General features: G+C 42.9%; 1 protein-coding gene across 3 annotated transcripts in view; it reads right to left on the bottom strand.

The window, feature by feature from the left end:
* The window catches only part of hps3 (HPS3 biogenesis of lysosomal organelles complex 2 subunit 1), a 67,487-nt gene that overhangs the window by 5,129 nt on the left and 38,706 nt on the right, over positions 1-23,652 (bottom strand). For all 3 annotated transcript variants that reach the window (XM_073041572.1, XM_073041573.1, XM_073041574.1), the window contains 5 exons: positions 23,293-23,523; positions 19,808-19,984; positions 9,380-9,580; positions 7,610-7,714; positions 2,259-2,465 (listed from right to left, as the gene is read on the bottom strand). In XM_073041572.1, coding sequence (XP_072897673.1) covers positions 2,259-2,465; positions 7,610-7,714; positions 9,380-9,580; positions 19,808-19,984; positions 23,293-23,523 — 921 coding nt within the window. The remainder of the gene's footprint in view (positions 1-2,258; positions 2,466-7,609; positions 7,715-9,379; positions 9,581-19,807; positions 19,985-23,292; positions 23,524-23,652) is intronic.

Raw genomic sequence — 23,652 nt, 5'->3', positions numbered from 1 at the left:
ATGAAGAGTTTTAGAGAGACGAGAGTGGATTATTGGACTGCTGGAAAATGACGCTGGAAAGGTAGCAGTGGGGGGGGATAAAGAAGAGGCAGACTAACTCAGTAAGTATTTTGTGTCAGCCTTCGCTGTGGAAGATGCCAGCAAAATGCCAAAAATTCAAGAGTGTAAGGGGCAGAAGTGAGTGCAGTTGCTATTACTAAGCAAAAAGTGTTTGAGAAACCAAAAGGTCAGAAGGTAGAGAATTCATCTGGAATGGATGGACTACACCCCAGGTTTCTGAAAGTGGTGGCTAGAGAGATTGTGGAGGCATTAGCTGGGATCTTTCAAGAATCGCTATATTCTGGAATGGTTCCACTGGGAAATTGCAAGTCACACCACTTTTTAAGAAGGGAGGCATGGAAAAGACAGGAAACTACAGGCCAGTTAGCTAGACCTCGGTGGTCCATTTTTAAGGATGAAGTTTTTTTTAAGACATTGCTAAGGCCTAATTTGAAGTAGTGTGTACAGTTTTGATCACCTACCTACAGGAAAGATGTCAATAAGATTGAGAGAGTGCAGAGAAAATTTACAGCGATGTTGTTAGGAGATGAGGTTGAGTTATATGGAAATGTTGAATAGGTTAGGACTTTATTTCCCAGAGTGCAGGAGAATGAGGGGAGATTTGATAGAAAACACAAAGTACACTGCAGATGCTGTGGTCAAATCAACACGTACATACAAGCTGGATGAACTCAGCAGATCAGGCAGCATCCATTGAAAGGAGCAGTCAATGTTTCGGGCCGAGACCCTTTGTCAGGACTTAAGGAGGAGGGGGCCGGGGCCCTATAAAGAAGGTGGGGGGAGGGGGAAGGTGCAGGTGAAAAACCAATCAGAGGAAAGATCAAGGGTGGGGGAGGGGAAGCAGGGAGGGGATAGGCTGGAGAAGTGAAGAAGGAATGTAAGGGGAAAGCACTATGGGTAGTAGAAGAAGGCAGAATCATGAGAGAGGTGATAGGCAGCTAGAAGAGGAGGCAGAGTGACAAGTGAAGTGTTGCCTACGCAATAGATTGCAATTGCCTACAACACTTCACTTGTGAGTCTGTTGGGGTATCTATTGCATCTGGTGACATCGGCGAGACCCGACGCAGCTTGGGAGACCGCTTCGTTGAGCACCTCCGCTCCGTCCGCCACAACAGACAGGATCTCCCGGTTGCCACCCACCTCAACTCTGCTTCACATTCCCATTCGGATATGTCCATACATGGCCTCCTCTACTGCCATAATGAGGCCAAACTCAGGTTGGAGGAGCAACACCTCATCTACCGTCTGGGTAGTCTCCAGCCCCTTGGCATGAACATCGAATTCTCCAACTTCCGGCAATTCCCTCCTTCTCCCTTCCCCTATCACACTGTCACTCTGCCTCCTCTTCTAGCTGCCTATCACCTCTCTCATGATTCTGCCTTCTTCTACTACCCATAGTGCTTTCCCCTTACATTCCTTCTTCACTTCTCCGGCCTATCCCCTCCCTGCTTCCCCTCCACCACCCCTTGATCTTTCCTCTGATTGGTTTTTCACCTGTACCTTCCCCCCCCCCACCTTCTTTATAGGGCCCCTGCCCCCTCCTCCTTCAGTCCTGACGAAGGGTCTCGGCCCGAAACGTTGACTGTTCGTTTCCATGGATGCTGCCCGACCTGCTGAGTTCATCCAGCTTGTTTGTACGTGAGATTTGATAGAGTTTGTTAGGTTCTTGGATATCAAGAGATAAAGCAGGAAACTGGCACTGAGAAGAAACAGCAGCTATGATCTTACTGAGGTGTGGAGCTAGCACAGGAGGACAAATGGCTCACCCACTTTACCATTTCTCCTGTTTCCATTCCACAGACAGCAGGAAGAAGGTAAAATGGAGAACACTCTCCCTTCCTCTATCTACTCTCATGGGATTTTTAGTTCCTGGTTTCACAGGAAGGTGGGACTGACTATGACTACTTGGAGGAGGGTTCAGAAGAGTTTGTGAGTTACCTTTGCTAAACTTGGACAAATTAATAAACACCTGGAGATACCTGCCAACTGAACTCGAGTAGTTGCTTTGCAGGGGATAGTAGAGACAAACGATCATGTTTAATTACTGCTCCCATGTTTATTGGAAGAGGCTTGTCTCAGTGATGGAAAGTAAGATTTGGTCCTTCTGGACTGAGTGGCCTCCCGTGTCCCATGTTTTCAATGAATCCACTTCCCTATCCGATACACCTGAAAGATTGGAGAAAGTGATTGAGGCAAACCTGGTTCCCCTGCTGCATCTCACAGGTGGCAAACGGTAGAAGCGCTTCAGGGCATCGGTCGAGGAGAAGGTCAGTTACATGCTCGCATTTGCCCAGTCTGGTGTCACACAACGCATGGATACTCAGTGCCGTCAGGTCATCATCAGGCAGGAGTTGCAGAAGGTGAAGAACAGAAGTTATTTCGATTGAAGAACCGCACAGAATGGACTATGAATAAAATGAAAGAAATATTCGTAAGATTCCAAAATGCGTGTAAAGTCCCGGACCTATCTCTACTCCTTAGGGGCCTTTTCAATTTCTGTTACTCGCTGCTGAACGCAGAGGGGCGTGAAAACCTTAAGAAGAGGGATTGCCCTGGTGTGGGATTGTTTAGCAAGGCACAGCCTCGCTAGATGTGAAGCCAAACATCTTTGCCCAACTGTGGGCAAAACATATCAAAGTCATTTCATCTTGAACATCATGAGACCATAAGATATAGGAGCAGGATTAGTCCATTTGGCCCATCGAGTCTGCTCTGTCATTTCATCATGACTGATCCATTTTCCTTCTCAGCCCCAATCTCCGGCCTTCACCTCGTATACTCTCATGCCCTGAATATCAGAACAAAGAACTTAGCTCATCATATAAGCTGGTCTTATGGTCTTCTACCTTCAGAGGATATACACATGCACCATGGAGAAAGGGAAAATCAGGGTGGGAGTGAGTAAAGTTTGTGCTGGGACTAAATGGAGCAGTGAGGGGATATTGAACAGGTAGACCAATTGAAGTATCACATAAATGAAGACTAGAGGCAGTCTTAAGGGTCAGTGTAAGTACAGTACTGTGCAGAAGTCTTAGTGTGCCTAAGACTCTTGCACAGGACTGTAGTAATTTTATGTATTGCACTGTACTGCTGTCACAAAGAAATCACATTTCATGACCTAGACGATTGATAACAAAACCTGATTCTGATAATGGGTCTCCACTGTGGACTGAAATAAAAAAGGGGCAGGGAGAAGGGAATCATGGTTGGGAAAAGGAAAAAGAGAGTGGAGGAAGTGGTAAACACCAGGAAAACATACTGTAATGACCAATAAACTAATTGTTTGGAATCAAATGACCTTGCCTGGTGTAATCTCGGGATTGCTGCATGTACCACATGACAGTGAGGATAGGAATAGAATGAGGTGGCAGATAAATGTGTGGCTGAAGAATTGGAGCAAGGGGCAGGGATTCAGATTTCTGGATCATTGGGACCTCTTCAGGGTCATGGTGGGACCTGCAGCAAAGGGAGGGATTGCACTTGAATCTGAGGGGAGCCAATATCCTTGTGGGCAGGTGTACCAGAGCTGTTGGGAGCAGTTTGAACTAATATACCACAGGGATAGAGCCGAGGATGAGCCAGCAGGATTACACATAGATGATGGACGTAACATGAATGCAAGGACAGACAAACCAATGATTGGGTACAAATGCGGAACTGGAAGTTCTGTATTTAAGTATGTGTAGCATTCTAAATAAGGTGGCGCAATAAGAGATTGGTCGGTATGACGTTGTGGGCATCAGTAAGTCGTGGCTGAAGGAAGGCCATAGTTGGGAGCTTAACATCAAAGGATATACTTCGAATTGAAAGGACAGGCAGGAAGGCAGAGGTGGTGGTGTGCCTCTGTTGGTGAGGGATGGAATTATATCTTTAAAAAGAGGTGACATAAGGTCAGAGAACGTTGAATTTTTGTGGGTGGAGTTAAGAAACTGCAAGGGTAAAAAAATCATTACGGGAATCATATATAGGCTTCCAATTAGTAGCCAAGATGTAGGGTTGAGGTTGCAAAGTGAGCTGGGGAAGCCTAATGACATGATTGTAATGGGGGACTTCAATATACAAAATCAGGTTGGTGTTAGATTGCAAGAGAGGAAATTTGTTGAATGCCTACAAGATGGCTTTCTAGATCAGCTTGTGCTTGGGCCTACTTGGGTGTTGTGTAATTACCCGGATCTAATTAGGGAGCTTTATAGTAAGGAACCCTTAGGAGACAGTGATCTGAGAGAGAGAAGCACAAGTCACATGTATCAGTATTGCAATGGAATAAATGGAATTACAGAGGCATGAGAGAGGAACTTACCCAGCTAGACTGGAGGATAATGGCAGGGAAGATAGCAGAGCAGAGATGGCAGAAGTTTCTGGGAATAGTTCACAAGGTGCAGGACAGATATGTACCACAGAAAAAGTAGTTCCCAAATAGCAGGGTTAGGCAACCTTGGCTGACAAGGGAAATTAAGGACTGCATAAAAGCCAAGGAAAGGGAATATAAAATAGCAAAAGTGAGTGGGAAGTTGGATGATTGGGAAGCTTTTAAAATCCAACAAAAGGCAACCAAAAAGCTATAAAAAGGGAAAAAATGAAATATATGGGGAATCTAGCCAATAATATAAAACAGGATACCAAAATTTTTTTAGTTATATTAAGAACAAAAGGGAGGTGAGAGTTGATATTAGACCACTGGAAAATGATGCTGATGAGGTAGTAATGGGAACAGAGAAATGATAGATGAACTTAATGGGTTCTTCGCATCTGTTTTCACTGAGGAAGACACTAGCAGCGTGCCAGAGATCCGTGAGTGGCAGGAAGCAGGAGTGAGTGCCATTGCTATTATGAAGGAAAATGTGCTAGACAAACTCAAAGATCTTAAGGTGATTACACTGAGGCTGTCTACAAGAAGGGTCAGAGCCGTCTCTATTTACTGAGGAGACTGAGGTCCTTTAACATCTGCCGGATGATGCTGAGGATGTTCTACGAGGCTGTGGTGGCCAGTGCTATCACGTTTGCTGTTGTGTGCTGGGGCAGCAGGCTGAGGGTAGCAGACACCAACAGAATCAACAAACTCATTCGTAAGGCCAGTGATGTTGTGGGGGTGGAACTGGACTCTCTGACGGTGGTGTCTGAAAAGAGGATGCTGTCCAAGTTGCATGCCATCTTGGACAATGTCTCCCATCCACTCCATAATGTACTGGTTAGGCACAGGAGTACATTCAGCCAGAGACTCATTCCATCGAGATGTAACACTGAGCGACATAGGAAGTCATTCCTGCCTGTGGCCATCAAACTTTACAACTCCTCCCTCAGAGTGTCAGGCACCCTGTGCCAATAGGCTGGTCCTGGACTTATTTCCACTTGGCATGATTAACTTATTATTTAATTATTTATGGTTTTATATTGCTATATTTCTTCACTATTCTTGGTTAGTGCAGCTGTAACGAAACCCAATTTCCCTTGGGATCAATAAAGTATGTCTGTCTGTTATCACCTGGGCCAGAAGGACTACATCCCAGAGTCCTGGGCGAGGTTGCTGAAGATGCATTGGACTTGATCTTTCAAGAATCACTTGATTCTGGCATAGTCCCAGAGGAGTGGAAGTTTGCAAATGTCACTCCACTCTTTAAAAAGGGAGGAAGACAAAAGAAAGCCATTTATCCTAACCTCAGTGGTTGGGAAAGTGTTGGAGACTATTACTAAGGATGAGGTTTCAAGTTACTTGGAGACTAATGATAAATTAAGTCAAAGTCAGCATGGTTTCTTGCCTGACGAATCTATTAAGAGTTCTTCGAGGGGGTAACAAATAGAGTAGACAAAGGAGAGGCAGTGGATCTCATTTACTTGGACTTTCAGAAGGCTTTTGATAAGGTGCAACACGAGGCTGCTTAACAAGATAAAATCCGATGGTGTTACAGGAAAGATACTGGCATAGACAGAGGAATGGCTGACAGGCAGGAGGCAGTGAGTGAGAATAAAAGGGGCCTTTTCTGGTTGGCTGCCAGTGACTAGTGGTGTTCCTCAGCATCAGGATTGGGACCACTGCTTTTCACGTTGTTTGAGAGTGATTTGTATAATGGAATTGATGGCTTTGTGGCAAAGTTTGCGGACAATGTGAAGATGGGTGGAGGGGAAGCAATGCAATTGCAGTAGGACTTAGACAAATTGGACGATTGGGCAAAAAAGTGGTGGATGGAATACAGCGTTGAGAAATGTATATTAATGCATTTTGGTAAAAGGAACAATAATGCGGACTATTATCTAAGTGGGGAGTTATCAGAGGTACAAAGGGGCTTAGGAGTCCTCTTGCAAGACTCCCAGAAGGTTAACTTACAGACTGAGTCTTTGGTAAAGAAGGCAAACATAATGTTGGCATTTATTTCAAGGGGAATTGAATACAAAATCAAGGAGATAGTGCTGAGGCTTTATAACACACTAGTCAGGCTGCACTTGGAGTATTGTCAACAGCTTTGGGTCCCATACCTCAGAAAGGATGTGCTGTCATTGGAGAGAGTCCAGAGGAAGTTCATGAAGATGACTCTGGGAATGAAGGGGTTAACATATGAGGAGCGTCTGGCAGCTTTGGGCCTGTACTCACTGGAATTTAGAAGAATGTGTGTGGGGGGGGCTGGTCTCATTGAAACCTACTGAATATTGAAAGGACTAGATAGGGGTGGATGTGGAGGGGATGTTTCCCATGGTGGAGTATCCATAATTAAAGGGCACAGCCTCAAATAGAGGTGCAACCCTTTAGAACAGAGGTAAGGAGGAATCTTTTTAGTTGGAGAGTAGTGAATCTGTGGAATGCTCTGCCAAAGATTGCAATGGAGGCCAAGACTGTGGGTACATTTAAGGCAGAAGTTTTTAGCTTCCTGATCGGTCACAGCACCAAAGGATATGGGAAGAAGGCAGGTGTATGGAGTTGAGTGGGATCCGGGATCAGCCATGGTGAATAGCAGAGCAAACTTGATTGGCTGAATGGCCTAATTCTGCTCCTATACCTTATGGTCTTATGGTCTCAGCAGGTGGGTGTGTCTGCACCCATGCCACCCCCCACTTCTCCTCTGCCTCCTGTCCCACACTCTGCCCGCGCGCGGCACCACACTCTCACTATTCCCAACATCCTTTGCTCTTGTCAGATTTACAAACTCGACCTCTGCTCCACATGACAAATATAGAGACTATGCTAAAGTCTTAGATATCTATAATCTATCTAAGACTTTTGCACAGTACTGTAATCCAAAAGTTTTTTCCCCCGGAGAGAAGATATTTTATATTAATGAACCATCTGGGACACAAAGGTAGTCAATCATACTTCATGTATTTACAACTAATTAAAAATACAGAACACCATGTTCTACTCTAATCCAGATTCACTCACAGACACTCAAATGGGAATACCCCTCTCTCAGATCTTCTAAAGCTGCTACATGCTTCTTGCTTAAACTGAAATAATGCTTGTTTGCCTTTTTAAATATCTTCGTCAGCTGGTAAACCACGGTTAGTGATATGCACTATGAATTCTGAATTACGCTTTGCAGAAAAGAAACCCTGCACCAACCTGCAATTTCTGCAGATCTTCTGAAGGACCTTGTGGTTCAGTATTGGAGGCATTGATAGTGTGGATCCAAGAGAAAATCTTCCCAAAATGACCACATGAACTGATCTGTTTGAAAAGAGCAATTAAGATTAGTTTGGGGCTTTCTTGATAATTATATACAGGGATTTATATCATTTCTGAGCCGGCAGTAAATACAAGTATATTCTGCATGTATGGTTATCCTAAGCTAGGGAATGGAGCTGGTGGTCATTATGGGATTACTCTCTGGTTGAGCATCAAATGCAGGAACTAATCAGTAGGGTGAAATTCCTCTGCTAAAATGGTACTACAGCTTTCCTAGGTGCCAGCCTTCCAGGAGTTCATTCCAAAGTTCAAAGTAAACTTATCAAAGTATGTATATGTAGCAATATACAACACTGAGATTAACCTTCTTGCAGACATACTCAGTAAATCCGTAATAGAATCATAACCATAATGGAATTAATGAAAGACCATTTATTTTTTGTTCAACCAGTAAGCAAAATTAAACAACAGGGCAAATACAAAAAGAAATAATAATGGATAGATTGAATAGATAGATAAGCAAGCAGTAAATATCGAGAACATGAGAGGAAGAATCCTTAAAGGTGAGTCCACAGGTTGAGGGAACTTTTCAATGATGTGACAAGTTGAGTGAAGTTATCCGTTGAGTGAAGAGCCTGATGCTTAAGGGGTAATAACTGTTCCTGAACCTGGTAGTGTGAGTCCTGAGGGTCCAGTACCTTATTCCTGATGGCAGAAGAGAGCACGTTGTGAGTGGTGGGGGTCCGTGATGATGGATGCTGCTTTCATGCATCAATGCTTCGTATAAACGTGCTCAGTGTTGGGGAGGGCTTTACCTGCGATGGACTGGGCTGTATCCATCACTTTTTGTAAGTTTTCCCAAAGGCATTGGTGTTTCCAAACCAGGCAACCTATGGACTCACTTTGAAGGACTCTAGAACTCATTCGCAGTATAAGTTATTTATTCATTTATTATTAATGATTGTATTTGCAGTTTGTTTTCTTTTGCACATTGGCTTTGTGCAATTTGTATTTCTTTATTCTACTGTCAAAATATGAATCTCAGAGTAGTATACGATGATATATGTACATACTTCAGTAACATATTTTCTTTGAACTTTGAGTAGGTTCATTACTTGGCAGCGTGATCAGTATAACATCTGCAAAAATTTGGCTCATAATCATCTGCCTATTTCCCAATTTTTCTATGGGAAGTATTCATGAAAATGTCCATAAGTAAATGATTCTCAAGGTAGTATATGGTAACAAATGTATTTTGAACATCGGTCCAACATTTCTACGCCAGTGTATTATTACTTCACATAACATACATTCAAACTATTGTCAATATTCTTGTAGTCAATTTTCCCCCCTCCCACATATTACAATGGAAGTGCCCAGGTAATCAGCTTGCTGCATGGGCAGGTAACAGTGGGGCTGCTGTTGGAGGCTGTGTATTCCCAACATACAGTTAGAGGCCAAACATTGTGGGCATGCTATGTTGGCGCTGGAATGTGTGGCAACACTAACAGTATATCATTAGGATGTGTTGGTTGTTAACGCAGATGAAGCATTTCACTGTATGTTTTGACGTACGTGTGATGAACAAATAAATGAATCTAATGCAGTAGGTAAGCCGCATAGCTCCAGTGTACCCTGAGTCCTCCGACTGTGAGTGCCTTTGCAGATTCAGTTGAACTCTGGACAATGGGGAAGGCAGGGACATACCAGCTCATCCACTGTTTTCAATGGTTTCCGGTCGGGCTTTATCCTCTGGGCTGTCCTGTGGAGGTACACGGACACCAGCTTCATCAGAAGGACTTCGATCATCACGTCGTCGGTGCAGGATATCAATGCGGTTTCCCAGAAGTCAACCAGCATCTGCGGATTCTCTGCCACATTGTCTTTGTCACTCTTACCACAGAGTCCCTGTCGACCGTACCAAAACAGGTTTTTTAGCCGTTACTCTGACACCTCCCACCCACACTCATGGTGTAATAATACCATCAGGGTATCCAGTTACTTGATCCAATTCCAGCTAGCAGACACTTGAGAGAATGGCAACTGGAAATACAGAGTCATGGTAGAAGGCACTTTGCCCCAACTAGACTGTTCATAGGTCTTCTGCCCAAATTCCCTCTACCTGTGTCCATACCCCTCCCATCCAAGTACAGTGTCTATAAAAAGTACTCACTCCCCTTGGAAGTTATCATGTTTAATAGCTTACAACACTGAATCACACTGGATTTAATTTGGCTTTTTTGACACTGATCATCAGAAAAATACTCTTTCAAGTCGAAGTGAAAACAGATCTCTGCAAAGTGATCTAAATTAATTACAAATATAAAACACAAAATAATTGATCGCATAAGTATTCACCCCCTTTAGTATTACACAGCAAATCATCAATGGTGCAACCTGTTGGTTTTAGAAGAAACATAATTAATTAAATGGAGATCGGTTTTGGAGACCTGTGTGCAGTCAAGGTGTTTCAGTTGATTGTGGTAAAAATACACCTGTATCTGGAAGGTCCAACTGCTGGCGAGTCATTTATCCTGACAAAAACTACACCGTGAAGACAAAAGACAAAAGCATCCCTGAAAAAAGGTTATTGAAAAGCACAAGTCAGGCGATGGAGACAAGAAAATTTCCAAGTCACTGAAGTACCTTGGAGTGAATCATCATGAAATGGAAAAGATATGGCACAGCTGTAAATCTGCCTAGAGCAGGCCATCCTCAAAAAATGAGTGACTGTGTAAGAAGGGGACTAGTGAGGCAGGCCACCAAGAGACCTATGACAACTCTGGAGGAGTGGCTGAGATGGGAGAGACTGCACATACAAAACTGCTGCCTGGGTGCTTCACCAGTCACACCTTTATGGGAGAACGGCAAAGATAAAGCCACTGCTGAAGAAAACACACATGATATCTCGGCTAGAGTTTGCCAGAAGGCATGTGGGAGACTCTGAAGTCAGCTGGAAAGTTCTATCGAATAATGAAAACTGAAATTGAGATTTTTGGTCACAGACTAAATGCTATGTTTGGCATAAGCTAAACAATGCACATCATCAAAAACACACCATCCCTACCGTGAAGCATGGTGGTGGCTGAATCATGCTGTGGGGATGCTTCACTGCAACAAGCCCTGGAAGGCTTGTGAAGGTGGAGGGTAAAATGAGTGCAGCAAAATATTGGGAAATCCTGGAGGAAAACCTGATGCAGTCTGCAAGAGAACTGCCACTTGGGAGAAAACTTGTTTTCTAGCAAGACAATGACCCCAAGCATAAAGCCAAAGCTACACAGGAATGGCTTAATAACAATAAAGTTAAAAGTCCATGAATGGCCGAGTCAGACTTCAGACCTCAGTCCAATTGAGAATTTGTGGCTGGACTTGAAAAGGGCTGTTCACTCATGATCCCCATGCAATCTGACAGAGCTTGAGCAGTTTTGTAAAGAATGGGGAAAAATTGCAGTGTCCAGATGTGCAAAGCTGATAGGAGACCGATCCACACAGACTCGAGGCTGTAATTGCTGCCAAAGGTGCGTCTACTAAATATTGACAAAGACGGTGAATACTTATCCAATCAATTATTTTATGTTTTGTATTTGTAGTGAATTTAGATCACTTTGTAGAGATCTGCTTTCACTTTGACACAAAAGTGTCATTTTCTGTTGATTAATGTCAGAAAAGCCAAATTAAATCCACTGCGATTCAATGTTGTAAAACAATAAAACATGGAAACTTCCAAGGGGAGGTGAATACTTTTTTTTAAAATACAGGCACTGTACCCACCAAATTTCTCTTCAATGTTATAACTGAACCTGCATCTACTACACTGCTGACAGCTTCCACATAATCAACATCCTCTGAGCGAGTAAGTTCCACCTCAGGTTCCACTTAAATATTTCACCTTTCGCTGTAAATCCATGACCTTTAGTTCTAGTCTCACCCAACCTACGGGAGAAAGAGCCAGTAAACATTCACCTTATCTATGCCCCTTGTAAATGCATATCTCTCTCTCTACAAGATCTCCCTCATTCTCCTGAGCTTCAAGGAATAGAGTTCTAACCTATTCAACCTTTTCCTATAACAGAGCTCCTCGAGTCCTGGCGACATTCCTGTAAATTGGCCCTCCACGGCTTATCACGGCCCACGGATCGGTGGGATTTTTACCATTGGGGAACTCGGTTTGTGGACACATTTCTGGCACGTGAACTGGTGGCGTTTTGAAGAGAAAACACAGGGACAACATGCATATGGGTGACAGGAGAAGACCTGGCAACATGATGAAGGGGATAGGGAAACCTGGAAAATCAATTCCCTAGCTCAAGGGAATGCAAATTCCAGCTGGGAAGTGCTAAGCTCTGTTGGCATTGGTTTATTTTTGTCACATGCACCGAGATACAGTGAAAAAACATGACTTGTATGCAGATCAGATCCTTACATGGTGCATTCAAGTTGAAGTTTAATTGTCACCCAACATGGAAACAGCTAAATAGCGAGGTAGAACAAGGTAAAACAATGACAATGCAGAATAAAGTGTAACAGTGACAGGAAAATTGTAATGCTGGTAAATGATAAAGTGCAAGATTATAATGAGGTATTGAATTGAATTGACCTTATTTCTTACGTCCTTCACATACATGAAGAGGAAAAATCTTTACGTTACGTTTCCATCTAAATGTGCAATGTGCAAAACATAGTAATTTATAATAAATATAATAGTCAATGCAATATAGAGTACACTCAAATCAGCATGAGTTCATCAGACTGATGGCCTGGTGGGAGAAGCTGTCCCAGAGCCTGTTGGTCCTGGCTTTTATGCTGCAGTACCACTTCCTGGATGGCAGCAGCTGGAGTAGAATAATGTGGGTGGAATGGTTTGGGTCCCCAGTGATCCTACGGGCCCTTTTTACACACCCGTCCTTGTAAATGTCCTGGATCATGGGAAGTTCACAACTACAGATGCGCTGGGCTGTCCGCACCACTCCTTGCGGAGTCCTGCGATTGAGGGAGGTACAGTTCCCATACCAGGCAGTGATACAGCCAGTCAGAATGCTCTCAATTGTGCCCCTGTAGAAAGTTCTTAGGATCTGGGGGCCCATACCAAACTTCCTCAATCGTCTAGGGTGAAAGAGGTGCTGTTGTGCCTTTTTCACCACACAGCTGGTATACACAGACCATGTGAGGTTCTCGGTGATGTGGATGCCAAGGAGCTTGAAGCGGTTTACCCTCTTAACCCCAGATCCATTGACGTCAATAGGAGTTAGCCTGTTTCCATTCCTCCTGTAGTCCACAACCAGCTCCTTTGTTTTTGCGACATTGAGGGAGAGGTTGTTTTCTTGACACCACTGTGTCAGAGAGGTGACTTCTTCCCTGTAGGCCACCTCGTTATTGTTTGGGACAAGGCTAATCAATGATGTGTCATCAGCAAATTTAATTAGCAGATTGGAGCTGTGGGTGGCGACACAGTCGTGGGTATACAGGGAGTAAAGGAGGGGAATCAGTACACAGCCCTGAGGGGCTCCTATATTGAGAGTCAGAGAGGTGGTGGTGAGGGAATCCACTCTTACAACCTGCTGGCGTTCTGACAGTAAGTCCAGGATCCAGCTGCACAAGGCCGAGGTCTCTGAGCTTCTTGTTGAGGCTGTATGGAACAATGGTGTTGAATGCTGAACTGTAGTCCAAGAACAGCATCCTCACATAAGCATCCTTCTTCTCCAGATGTGTAAGGACAGTGTGTAGAGCTGTGGCTATTGCGTCAGCTGTCAATTCATTGTGGCTATTGCATCAAGGTTCATTGTACATACTAGGGAACCATTTAATAGTTTCATTTGGAGGGTGGCTGGAAGCTGCCCTTGAGCCTGTTGCCATATGATTTCAGGCTTTTGCATCTTCTGCCCAATGAAAGCAGGGAGAAGAGAGAGTGTCTGTTGTGGGTGTGGGCCTTTGATTACGCTGGCTTAAAAGTATAGACAGAGTCCATGGAGGGGAGGCTGATTTTTGTGATAGACTGAGCTGTGTCCACAACTCTCTGCAGTTTCTTATGTCACATGCAGTGCAGTTGTCACACATCCGAGGTTTTGATGATGTATTCATAAAAATTGGTAAGAATTGACAGGGACATGATAACTTTCTTTTGAGTCCTGAGGAAGTAGCTTATGGCCAAATATACTTTGCACAAATGGGTTGGGGTTGATTGGATAAAAAGGTGACATGGTTTGGTTGCAAGCTGCCCATCTGCTTTACAACTCTCACTGCACTCATTTCCATCAAATTAAATAAAAGAAAGGCAGATTAAAAGCACGGAAAGGGATGAGGAGTGGGACTATCTGGAGAACTTTCAAAGTGCTGGCATCAACACAATGGACCAAAAGGCCCCTTATACAACAATAACTTTATTCAGCATCATTACCTTTCCTAGTTAATAATAAACAAGGAACATTCACTTCTTTTGACAGTTCCATTTATGCTTACTCGACTCCTTCAAAATAGCCAAGGCCGTGGAAAAGCAAACATTTCCATTGGCAGTGATATCAAAGCTGGTACCTAACCACCAGAGAACAAACAAACCCCAGGGTTGTACAAGGTTACATATTGCATATGTACTTGAATAATAGATTTACTTTGAACTTGAACTATGAATTCTTCCACAGAAAGACCCAATCTGTTGTTATTAGTAAGATGTTTCAGTCAGGGGTGGCACCGAAGTGTAGTGGATTGGGGTTCCTGCCACCATCTGGAAGTAGTTTGTACATCTTCTCAGTAACCACATGGGTTTCTTTTGGGTCTTCTGGTTTCCTCCCACATCCAAAGTACAGTTAAAGTTAGTGAGTTGTGAGCATGCTATATTGGTGCTGGAATACTGGAGACACTTGTCACAATTCTTGCTAATTTGATTTGATGCAAATAACACATTTCATTATATGTTTTGATGCACACGTGACAAATAAAGCTAATCTTCATCTTTAGAGCCATGAAGATATTGCTGAGACTTCAACATCAAGAGCCATACTTCTGAGGGAATGGAAAGGCCTTGGCAAGAACTCGGCAATTCTCTGGAATGGAATTAAGGAGAATTGGGAATTTTCTCTTTGGAGCAGTGGCAGCTGGTAGAAGGTTTAATACAAGTGTATGCATTGACCTCTACATTAGGATGTCAACCAAAGGAAAGATATAACGTACAATGGAGCTAAGGGATGATCTTGTCTCTGCAGAACTTGTTATCATATGGATTGTGAAGTCTGTGGGGGAGTGATAGAAGGCGAACCTGATACTGAAGAGAGTCACCAATTCATAAAATCACACTGCTCAAAAACAGCCCAAACGGTCCATTGCCCACATTTGGACCATAAAACATCTGCATTTTTAAAGCTACAGAAAGTTGTAAACTTAGTCAGCTCCATCATGGGCACTAGCCTTCGCACTATCCAGGACATCTTCAAGGAGCGACGCATCAAAAAGGCAGCATCCATCATTAAGAATCATCACCCAGGGCATGCCCTCTTCTCATTGTTACCATCAGGTAGGAGGTACAGAAGCCTGAAGGCATACACTCAGCGATTCAGGAACAGCCTCTTCCCCTCTGCCGTCCGATTTGTAAATGGACATTGAATCCATGAACACTACCCTATCTCTATTATTTCCTATTTTGCACTACTTATTTCATTTAGCATATATATATAAACCAGATTTTTTCTCTATTATATATTACAATGTACTGCTAACGTAAGGACAACAAGTTTCACCACATAGATCTGTGTTATTAAACCCGAGTCTGATTCCATATGCCTGTCCAACTGTCGTTCAAAATGTACTTCTTAAAAAGAGAAACTTTACAAAGACATGGCCTAACAAAGCAAGTGAGTATGATTTATCAGATGACAGTCAAACAGCTGGCAGAGGTATGATAAGCCATGCTCCTACACTATTGTAGAGTCTTATGATTGCTTGCTTATTGTCGGGTAGCTACTCTCTCGCCAAGCTGAAGGATTATGACCGACTCAAGATTTCTTTGTGCTATACTCCCTCAAAAAAAGGACATGAATACACTGAAGAGATTGCAGAGAAGAGTTAGATGGATATTGCTTCTTCGAGCACATCCTCGAATTAAGTTGGTTGTCGACACAAATGACACATTTCACTGTATGGTTCAACGTACATGGACAAATAATAAAGCTAATCTTTGTCTTTAAGGTTGGTGGGAGATCTGATACAACCTGCACTATGAAGCACACAGATAGTGAGAAAATGTTCCACAGTGGATTGATCTCAAATTGGAGGGCGTATGTTTGAAGTGGGAAGCAAAAGGGTTAAAAGGGAATCTGAGGAAATGAAAGATTTTTTCCCACCCAAAGGGCAATTGCAATCTGGAGCATACCATACTTATTGAGAAGGCGGTGGAGGCAGATGCACACACATTAGAAAAGTACCCATATGAGCTTTCGAATTGCCAAGACGGAAAGATCACAGACTGAGTGCTGGTAAATGGCATAAGTATAAATGGGAACTTGTGTGGGCAAGGTGGGCCAAAGAGTTTGCTTCTGACCTGAGTGACTTTAAAGAACAGGTTATATACATAATTATGGCCAACTGATGTTGTAACAACTTTTTAAACCTACTTCCAGATCGATGTTATGGTCAATCTAACGTCTCCCTCCCACATAGCCTTCTATTTTTCTTTCATCCATGTGCCTATCCACGCATCTCTTAAATACCCCTAATGTATCTGCCTTTACCACCACCCCATGCACTTATCACCCTGTGTAAAAATCCTACCTCTGATATGCCCCCATACTTTGCCCCAATCACCTTAGCCAACGTGCTGTGGGAAAAAGGGCACTCAATCTATACCTCTTACAGACCTCTACCAAATCACCTCTCATTCTCCTTTGTTGCAAAGAAAAATAGGCTGAGCTTAAGAGTCATAGAAAAGTACAGTGCAGAAACAGGCCCTTCAGCCCATCTACTCCATGCTGAACCATTTAAACTGCCTTGTCCCATTGACATGCACCTGGACCATAGCCACCCATAACCCCACTATTCAGATACCTATCCAGCTCAGTGAACCTCCCCTCAAAACACATTTTTGCGAATCCAGAGAGGATAAGTAAATCTCCTGGTAAATCTCCTCTGCACCCACTCTAAAGCTTCAACATCCTTCCTATAATGAGGCAACCAGAAATGAACTGATACATGTGAATAAGATTATTGACTTTCATTAAAAGGTAACATTTAGTCAGGTTTTCTTAATTTCATTTATTTCACTGATTGCCCGTGTTTTTCTTTAACTGAGTTCGATGGTTTCAAAAATTAACCTTACTAACTTAATACTTAAAATTTGTTTTAATTTCAATTGATTTTAATCGGACATTTAAACAGTGAACTCAGAAGACATACACAGAGTCTATAGATGTGAGGCAATGTAGCAATGAGGTCATGGACCCTATACAGATTACAGAGGAGCAGATTCTTGCTGCCTTGAGGCAAATTAGGGTGGATAAATCACCAGGCCCTGACAATATGTTCCCTTGAACCCTGTGGGAGGCTAGTTCAGAAACTGCAGGGGCCTTAACAGAGATATTTAATACATCTTTAGCCTCGGGTGAGGTGCCAGAAGATTGGCGAATAGCTTATGTTTTCCATTGTTTAAGAAAGACTCTACAAATAAGCGAGGAAGTTATAGGCCCGAGAGCCTGACATCAGTTGGGGGAAGAGTTATTGGAAGGTATTCTAAGGGAGTGGATAGATAACTATTTGCATAGACAGGGACCGATTAGGAATAGTCAACGTGGCTTTGTGCATGGTAAGTCATGTCTTAAGAGTTTTGAGGAAGTTAACTGCAAAATTGACGAAGGCAAGACAGTGGATGTTGTCTTCATGGACTTTTTCAAAGCATTTGATGAGGTCTCGCATGGGGGTTTATCAAGAAGGTTCAGTCACTTGGCATTCAAGATGAGGTAATAAATTGGATTAGACATTGGCTTTGTGAGAGAAGCCAGAGGGTGGTAGTGGATGGTTGCCTCTCTGACTAGTGATGTGCTGGAATGATTGGTGATGGGTCCTCTGTTGTTCGTCATTTATATCAATGATCTGGATGATAATGTGGTTAAGTGAATCAGCAAATTTGCTGATAACACCAAGACTGTGGATGTGATGGACAACTGGGAAGTCCATCAAAGCTTGCAGTGGGATCTGGATCAGCAAGTGAAATGGGCTGAAAATGGCAGATGGAATTTAATGCAGGCAAGTGTGAGGTGTTGCGTTTTGGGAAGACAACCAGAGTAGATCTCACACAGGTAGCGATACGAGTACTAAAGAGTGCAGTAGAACACAAGGATCTAGGAATACAGATCCATAATTCCTTGAAAGTGGCATCACAGGTAGATAGGACTGTAAAGAAAGTTTTTGGCACATTGGCTTTCATAAATCAATGTACTAAGTACAGGAGTTGGGATGTTATGTTGAAATTGTGTAAGACATTGGTGATGCTAATTTGGAGTATTGTGTCCAGTTTTGGTCACCTACTACAAGAAAGATGTAAATGAGATTAAAAGAGTGCAGAGAAAATTTACAAGGATGTTGCCCAGACTTGAGGACCTAAGTTATAGGGAAAGACTGAATAGGTTGGGACTGTATTCCATAGAGTGTAGAAGAATGAGGTGAGATTTGCTAGAGATATACAAAATTATGAGGGTATAGACAGAGTAAATGCAAGCAAGCTTTTTCCTCTGAGCAACACACACAAAATGCTATGGAAAAGAGTAAACAGTTGATGTTTTGTGCTGAGATCCTTCATCGGGCCTGCATGATAAAGGGTCCACGTCCAATATGTTGACTGTTTACTCTTCTCCATAGATGCTGCCTGGCCTGCTGAGTTCCTCCAGCATTTTGTGTGTGTTGCTTTGGATTTCCAGCATCTGCGACTTTTTTTTTTGTGTTTTCCACTGAAGTTGGGTGAGACTAGAACTCGAAGTCATGGGTTAAGGTTGAAAAGTGAAATGTTTAAGGGGAAAATGAAGGGGAACCTCTTCACTCAGAGGGTGGTGAGAGTGTGGGATGAGCTGCCAGCACAAGTGGTGGACGCACAGTTGATTTAAACATTTAAGAGAAACTTGGATAGGTACTTGGATGGGAGGAGTATGGAGTATGGCCTGGCTGCAAGTTGATTGGACTAGGCAGTTCAATGCTTCAGCACAGACTAGATGGGCCAAAGAGTCTGTTTCTGTGCTGTAGTGCTCTATGACTCTTAAGAACAAGCATGAGCTGTTGTAGGCCTCAGGATGCATCATCCAACGGTCTGGTCATTGTTTACGGCTCACCTCACTCACAGGATGGCTACAGAAGACCTCAAGTTTACTGGGATACATGTGACCAATAGTGCAGGATGCAGTTACTTTTTCTAATAATACAAGCAAAAGTTCTGCATGTTGAGCATCCTCCCTGAAGATAAATTTGGTTCCATTCGTTGTGAATTAGTACAGACATTTTCCATATGTGCTTATCCTGTATTTGGGTATCAGAGTGTCACAGTTAGTAGGGCTCCTGCCTCATAGCTCCAGTAAGTCAGGTAGTTCCAACCTCTGGTGCTGTACGTGAGGAGGTTCTCTCCGTAATCTTATGGGTTTCCTTCAAACACTTGGGTTTCCTCCCACAAATATGCAGGCTGGTAAATTGCCCCCGGTCTCGAGGTGAGTGGGAGTCCAGAAGAGATTGCTGGGAACATAGGAAAAGAGAGTGGGATGTGTAAATGGTTGTTTATATGACTATTGAATGGTTCCCTAGTATGATAGAAGCTCAGTCAGCCTCGTTATGGTCTTGTACCTTATTATTTACTTGCACTGTGCTTTCCCTGTAGTTGTTCCACTTTATTCTGCATTCTTATCATTTTTTCTTGTTCTACCTCACCATGCTGTGTAATGATCTGATCTGTAAAGACAAGACTATTTTTTCACTCTATCTCAGTACATGTGAAAATAAAAAATCAATTCTACACGATTCAATGGGTTGAGGGTCTGATTTTCTGCTGTTATGATTCTACGAATCATGTTAAAATTAACTAGTAAATGCCAGCATCACTAATCTAAATTCTTTGCTGCTGGCAAACATAAAATTCCACAAACAATTACGACATATTTTTTTAAAATGCAAGCAAACCTTGAAGAATAATTCAGCCTCCTCGAGGGTGACTTTGTTACTTCTCAGTAGAGCTACAAACGCAACTACCAGGAGGCCCGGTTGAGTCTTCTCCAGCTCATGGGACAGTTCAGTTGCCACAACGCCGTGATATCGCAGGAGATTTGGTTCGTCCACAAATCCATTAATCAACCTCATCTGCCAGAAGCAAGCATACATTCAATGGATGTCAGTAACCCAGGGTGTTTCAACTAACATCCCTCACAGATGTTTTCAACCTTAACTCCTAACTGCAGCACAACAAATGAAATCAGAAGAAGGCCATTCACTCCTGTATCCCTGCTTCCCCACTTTGAGATGAATGGCCAATTTTACACTCAGAGCAGTCTTCCCCACACTAACCCTACAACCTGCAATTCTCTTAATATCTAAAAACCTATTGATCGCTTTGGACGTGACTGTGATGCAGGCAGCATCAGGGAAATCAATTTGCTCTGAATTTACCTCAACACATTAGATTCCTCCCCTTCTTTCATTTCAGCCCTTAGTACAAGAGATAGAAGGTATCAGATGTTAACAAAGGTGAGAAGATTTAAACCAAATCAACATCGTGAAAAGGGAATATAACCTCAGATTGTAAAAGATGACGCAAAGCAGCTGTGGCTAAAAGTTTGCCTTCAGGCCTAGTGCAGGTTTTTGCCCCCTGCCCTGCTCTCCCTCCCTCTCCTGTTTTATTATATTGAAAGACTCGCATTAATATAGTATCTTTCATAAACTTATTTGTTGCAAAGTGCTTTCAGTCAACGAAATATCTAATTTACAAAAACCACAAACCAAGCCCCTCTGCCTCAGGAAGGTAACTTCAGTCAAAGACCCTACCTTTTGTTCACATTGCACAGGAGGTACAGAAGCCTCAGCAGGAGTTCGAGGAGATTTGGTTTGTCAACTAAAACACTCAAAAACTTCTACAGATGTACCATGGAGAGCATTCTGACAGGCTGCATCACTCTCCGGTATTGGGGTGGGGGGTGGGGTTGAGACTCTACTGCATCACTCTGGGGGGGGGGGGGGGGGGGAGTATTAGGGGGGTGAGGTTCTACTGCATCACTCGGGGGGGGGAGTATTGGGGGGGGTGAGGTTCTACTGCACAAGATCAAAATAAGTTGCAGAAACTTGTAGAATTAGTCAGCTGTATTACAGGTACTAGCCTCCGTAGTATCCAAGACATCTTCAAATTTTCAAGGAGTGGTGTCTATCATTAAGGATCCCCACTACCCAGGGCATGACTTCTTCATACTGCTACCATCAGGAAAGAGGTACAGAAGCCTGAAGGCACTCACTCATGATTCAGGAACAGTTTGTTCCCCTCTGCCATCTGATTTCCAAATGGACATTGAATCCATGAACGTACCTCACTACTTTTTTTTTAAATTTCTGTTATTTCGCACTACTGATTTTGAATTAATTTAATAGATGTGTAACTCAGGTTTCTCCGCTATCTTTACTTATCATGTATTTCATTGTACTGTTGCTGTAAAGCTAACAAATTTCACAATATATGCCAGTGATATTAAATCTGATTCTGAGCTTCTACACCACCAAGTTCCAGAGCAGCTACTTCCTACAACTACTTGGTTCTTGAAACAACATGTACAGCCCTAATCACTACCTCAAAATAGCAGTACTCCAACTACTTTGCACTACAATGGAATCTGTTTTAATTGTGTTGCGTCTGTAAGAATTATTTTTGTTTCTCTTCTGAATGTTGTATCTCTAATGCTCTGTCCCTGTGATGCTGCTCCAAGTAGAAGTTTCACTGCACCTTATGCACACAGGTAGCACGTAGACTATAAACTCAACTTTGACTCTGAGAACAAGGAGATAATTAATAGAACTGACGTTCACTGACCTTGCAAGTAATGGTCACAGTATGTGTTCTGGCAATGGTGGTGCAGGGGCAAATATTGACCTTGATTCCGATAGAGAACTCCTGAACTGACTAGGCCTCGGTTAACATCCAGTCAGAGGGACTGTCAACAATACAGTATTGCACCAACGCAAAGTGCGGCTTGAATCCATGATCTTCTGACTCAGGAGGAAAGGGATCCAGGAAGGCAGAAAGCCAACTAGGCCGACCTTGATTTTTCTTCAAACTCCCGAGTGTTTAATAGGATCAAAACATCAGGCAACCTGTTGTCACTGGATTTTACTGGCCTTTCCCAGTTTGAAGCAGTGCCATCAGGTTTCTGAACAAATGGTAAGTTCATAATGCATATCTATGGCCATCCCAGACAACTTCTGTATATCCAGAACATGTTAAAGTTTACTTCCTTCCAAAGCAAGGGAAAACAGATCATCAGGTTTGGCACTGAACCTTCAGCTGAAATCAAAATGGCCTTCTTGGATGTAACTAAAAGATTAGTTGATAACATGTAAAAAATGGGTTCAGTAATCTTTAATGTCCTAACCAATATTTATTCCCCACTAGACATAGTAAACTGATTATCTATTTATTGATACTTATGGAAGTTTCATATGCAGAGAGATGGCCGGAAGCATAGCAGTAGGCATAATGCTTTACAACGGCAGCAATCAGTGTTCAATTTCCACCATGGTCAGCAATTTGTATGATCCCCCCCATAACCATGGAGGTTTCCTCTGGCTGCTCTGGTTTCCTCCCACATTCCAAAGATGTACAGGTCAGTAAGTTGTGGGCATGCTATTTTGTTGCCGGAAGCAAGGTGAAACCTGCAGGCTGCCCCAGCACATCGTTGGACTGTGTTGGATATTAGCACAAATGATGCATTTCAAAGTACATAGAAAACTCATCTTTTATCTTCACAAGATGGGTGGTACTACTCCTCTATTAAATCAATGACTAATGCACCATCACAACAAAGAGTTTGAGACCACAATGCTGTAAGATATTGGGAGTCGAATAAGGCCCTTTCGCCCCTCAAGAATGCACCACCATTCAATCATCTCTGATTTTTTCCCAACTCTGTTCCCTTGGCTTCTCCCCATAACCCTCAACCCCCTTATTCAATCTATCAATACACCCAATGAGTCAGCATTTACAGCCCTCTGTGGCAACAAACTCCACAGATTCACCACCATCTGGCTGAAGAAATTCCTCATCATTTCAGTTTTCAGAATCAGAATTAGATTTATTATCACCGGCATGTGTTGTGAATTTTTTTTAAACTTAGCAGCAGCAGTTCAATGCAATACATAATATACAGGAAAAAAATAATTAAGTAAATCAATGACAGTATTTGCATATTTATATTTTAAGGGGGTGTCCCTTTATTCTGAGGCTGTGCCCTCAGATCCTAGACTCTTTTTCTATTGGAAACATCCTCACTATGTCCACTCTATGAAGGCCATTCAGTATCCAATAGGCTTCAGTGCGATTCATTCTCATCCTTCTGAACTCGATCCAATGCCCCTCATACGTCCAGCTTTTCCCTCTGGATGAACGGTGCACATTTTGCCTTGCACATTACCTCTGTGTATCGCCTCATGGCCATCTGGTATTTTTGCTGGTCTTCAATTCTTAACGCCACCATTGCTCTGGTCAGCGTCACCAGGGGCGACGGGCTAATGGAGGCCAGCCTTTCCAGGTGGTCCCATGCCGTCCTCAGGCACACATTTCTCATGCACGGGCTGCACACGGCGTGTGGAATTTGGGTTGGTTCTGACAGCTTGAATACCTGCAACACTTGGTTTGCTGTCTCCTAAAGAGTTAAAAATGAGGTTACTGTTTTTTTCCCCAAATACAAGCGAAAACACTTCACCAAAATACTTTAGCCAGTAACTGGAAGTTCCCATTTACATTGAATTTGAGATTCTCCTTTTTTCTAGAG

The sequence above is a fragment of the Hemitrygon akajei genome, chromosome 3 (assembly GCF_048418815.1).
Source record: "Hemitrygon akajei chromosome 3, sHemAka1.3, whole genome shotgun sequence".
In the NCBI taxonomy this organism is placed as follows: Eukaryota; Metazoa; Chordata; class Chondrichthyes; order Myliobatiformes; family Dasyatidae; genus Hemitrygon; species Hemitrygon akajei.
Note: the sequence above shows the minus strand (reverse complement) of the source record. Positions and strands in the feature narration are given on the sequence as shown.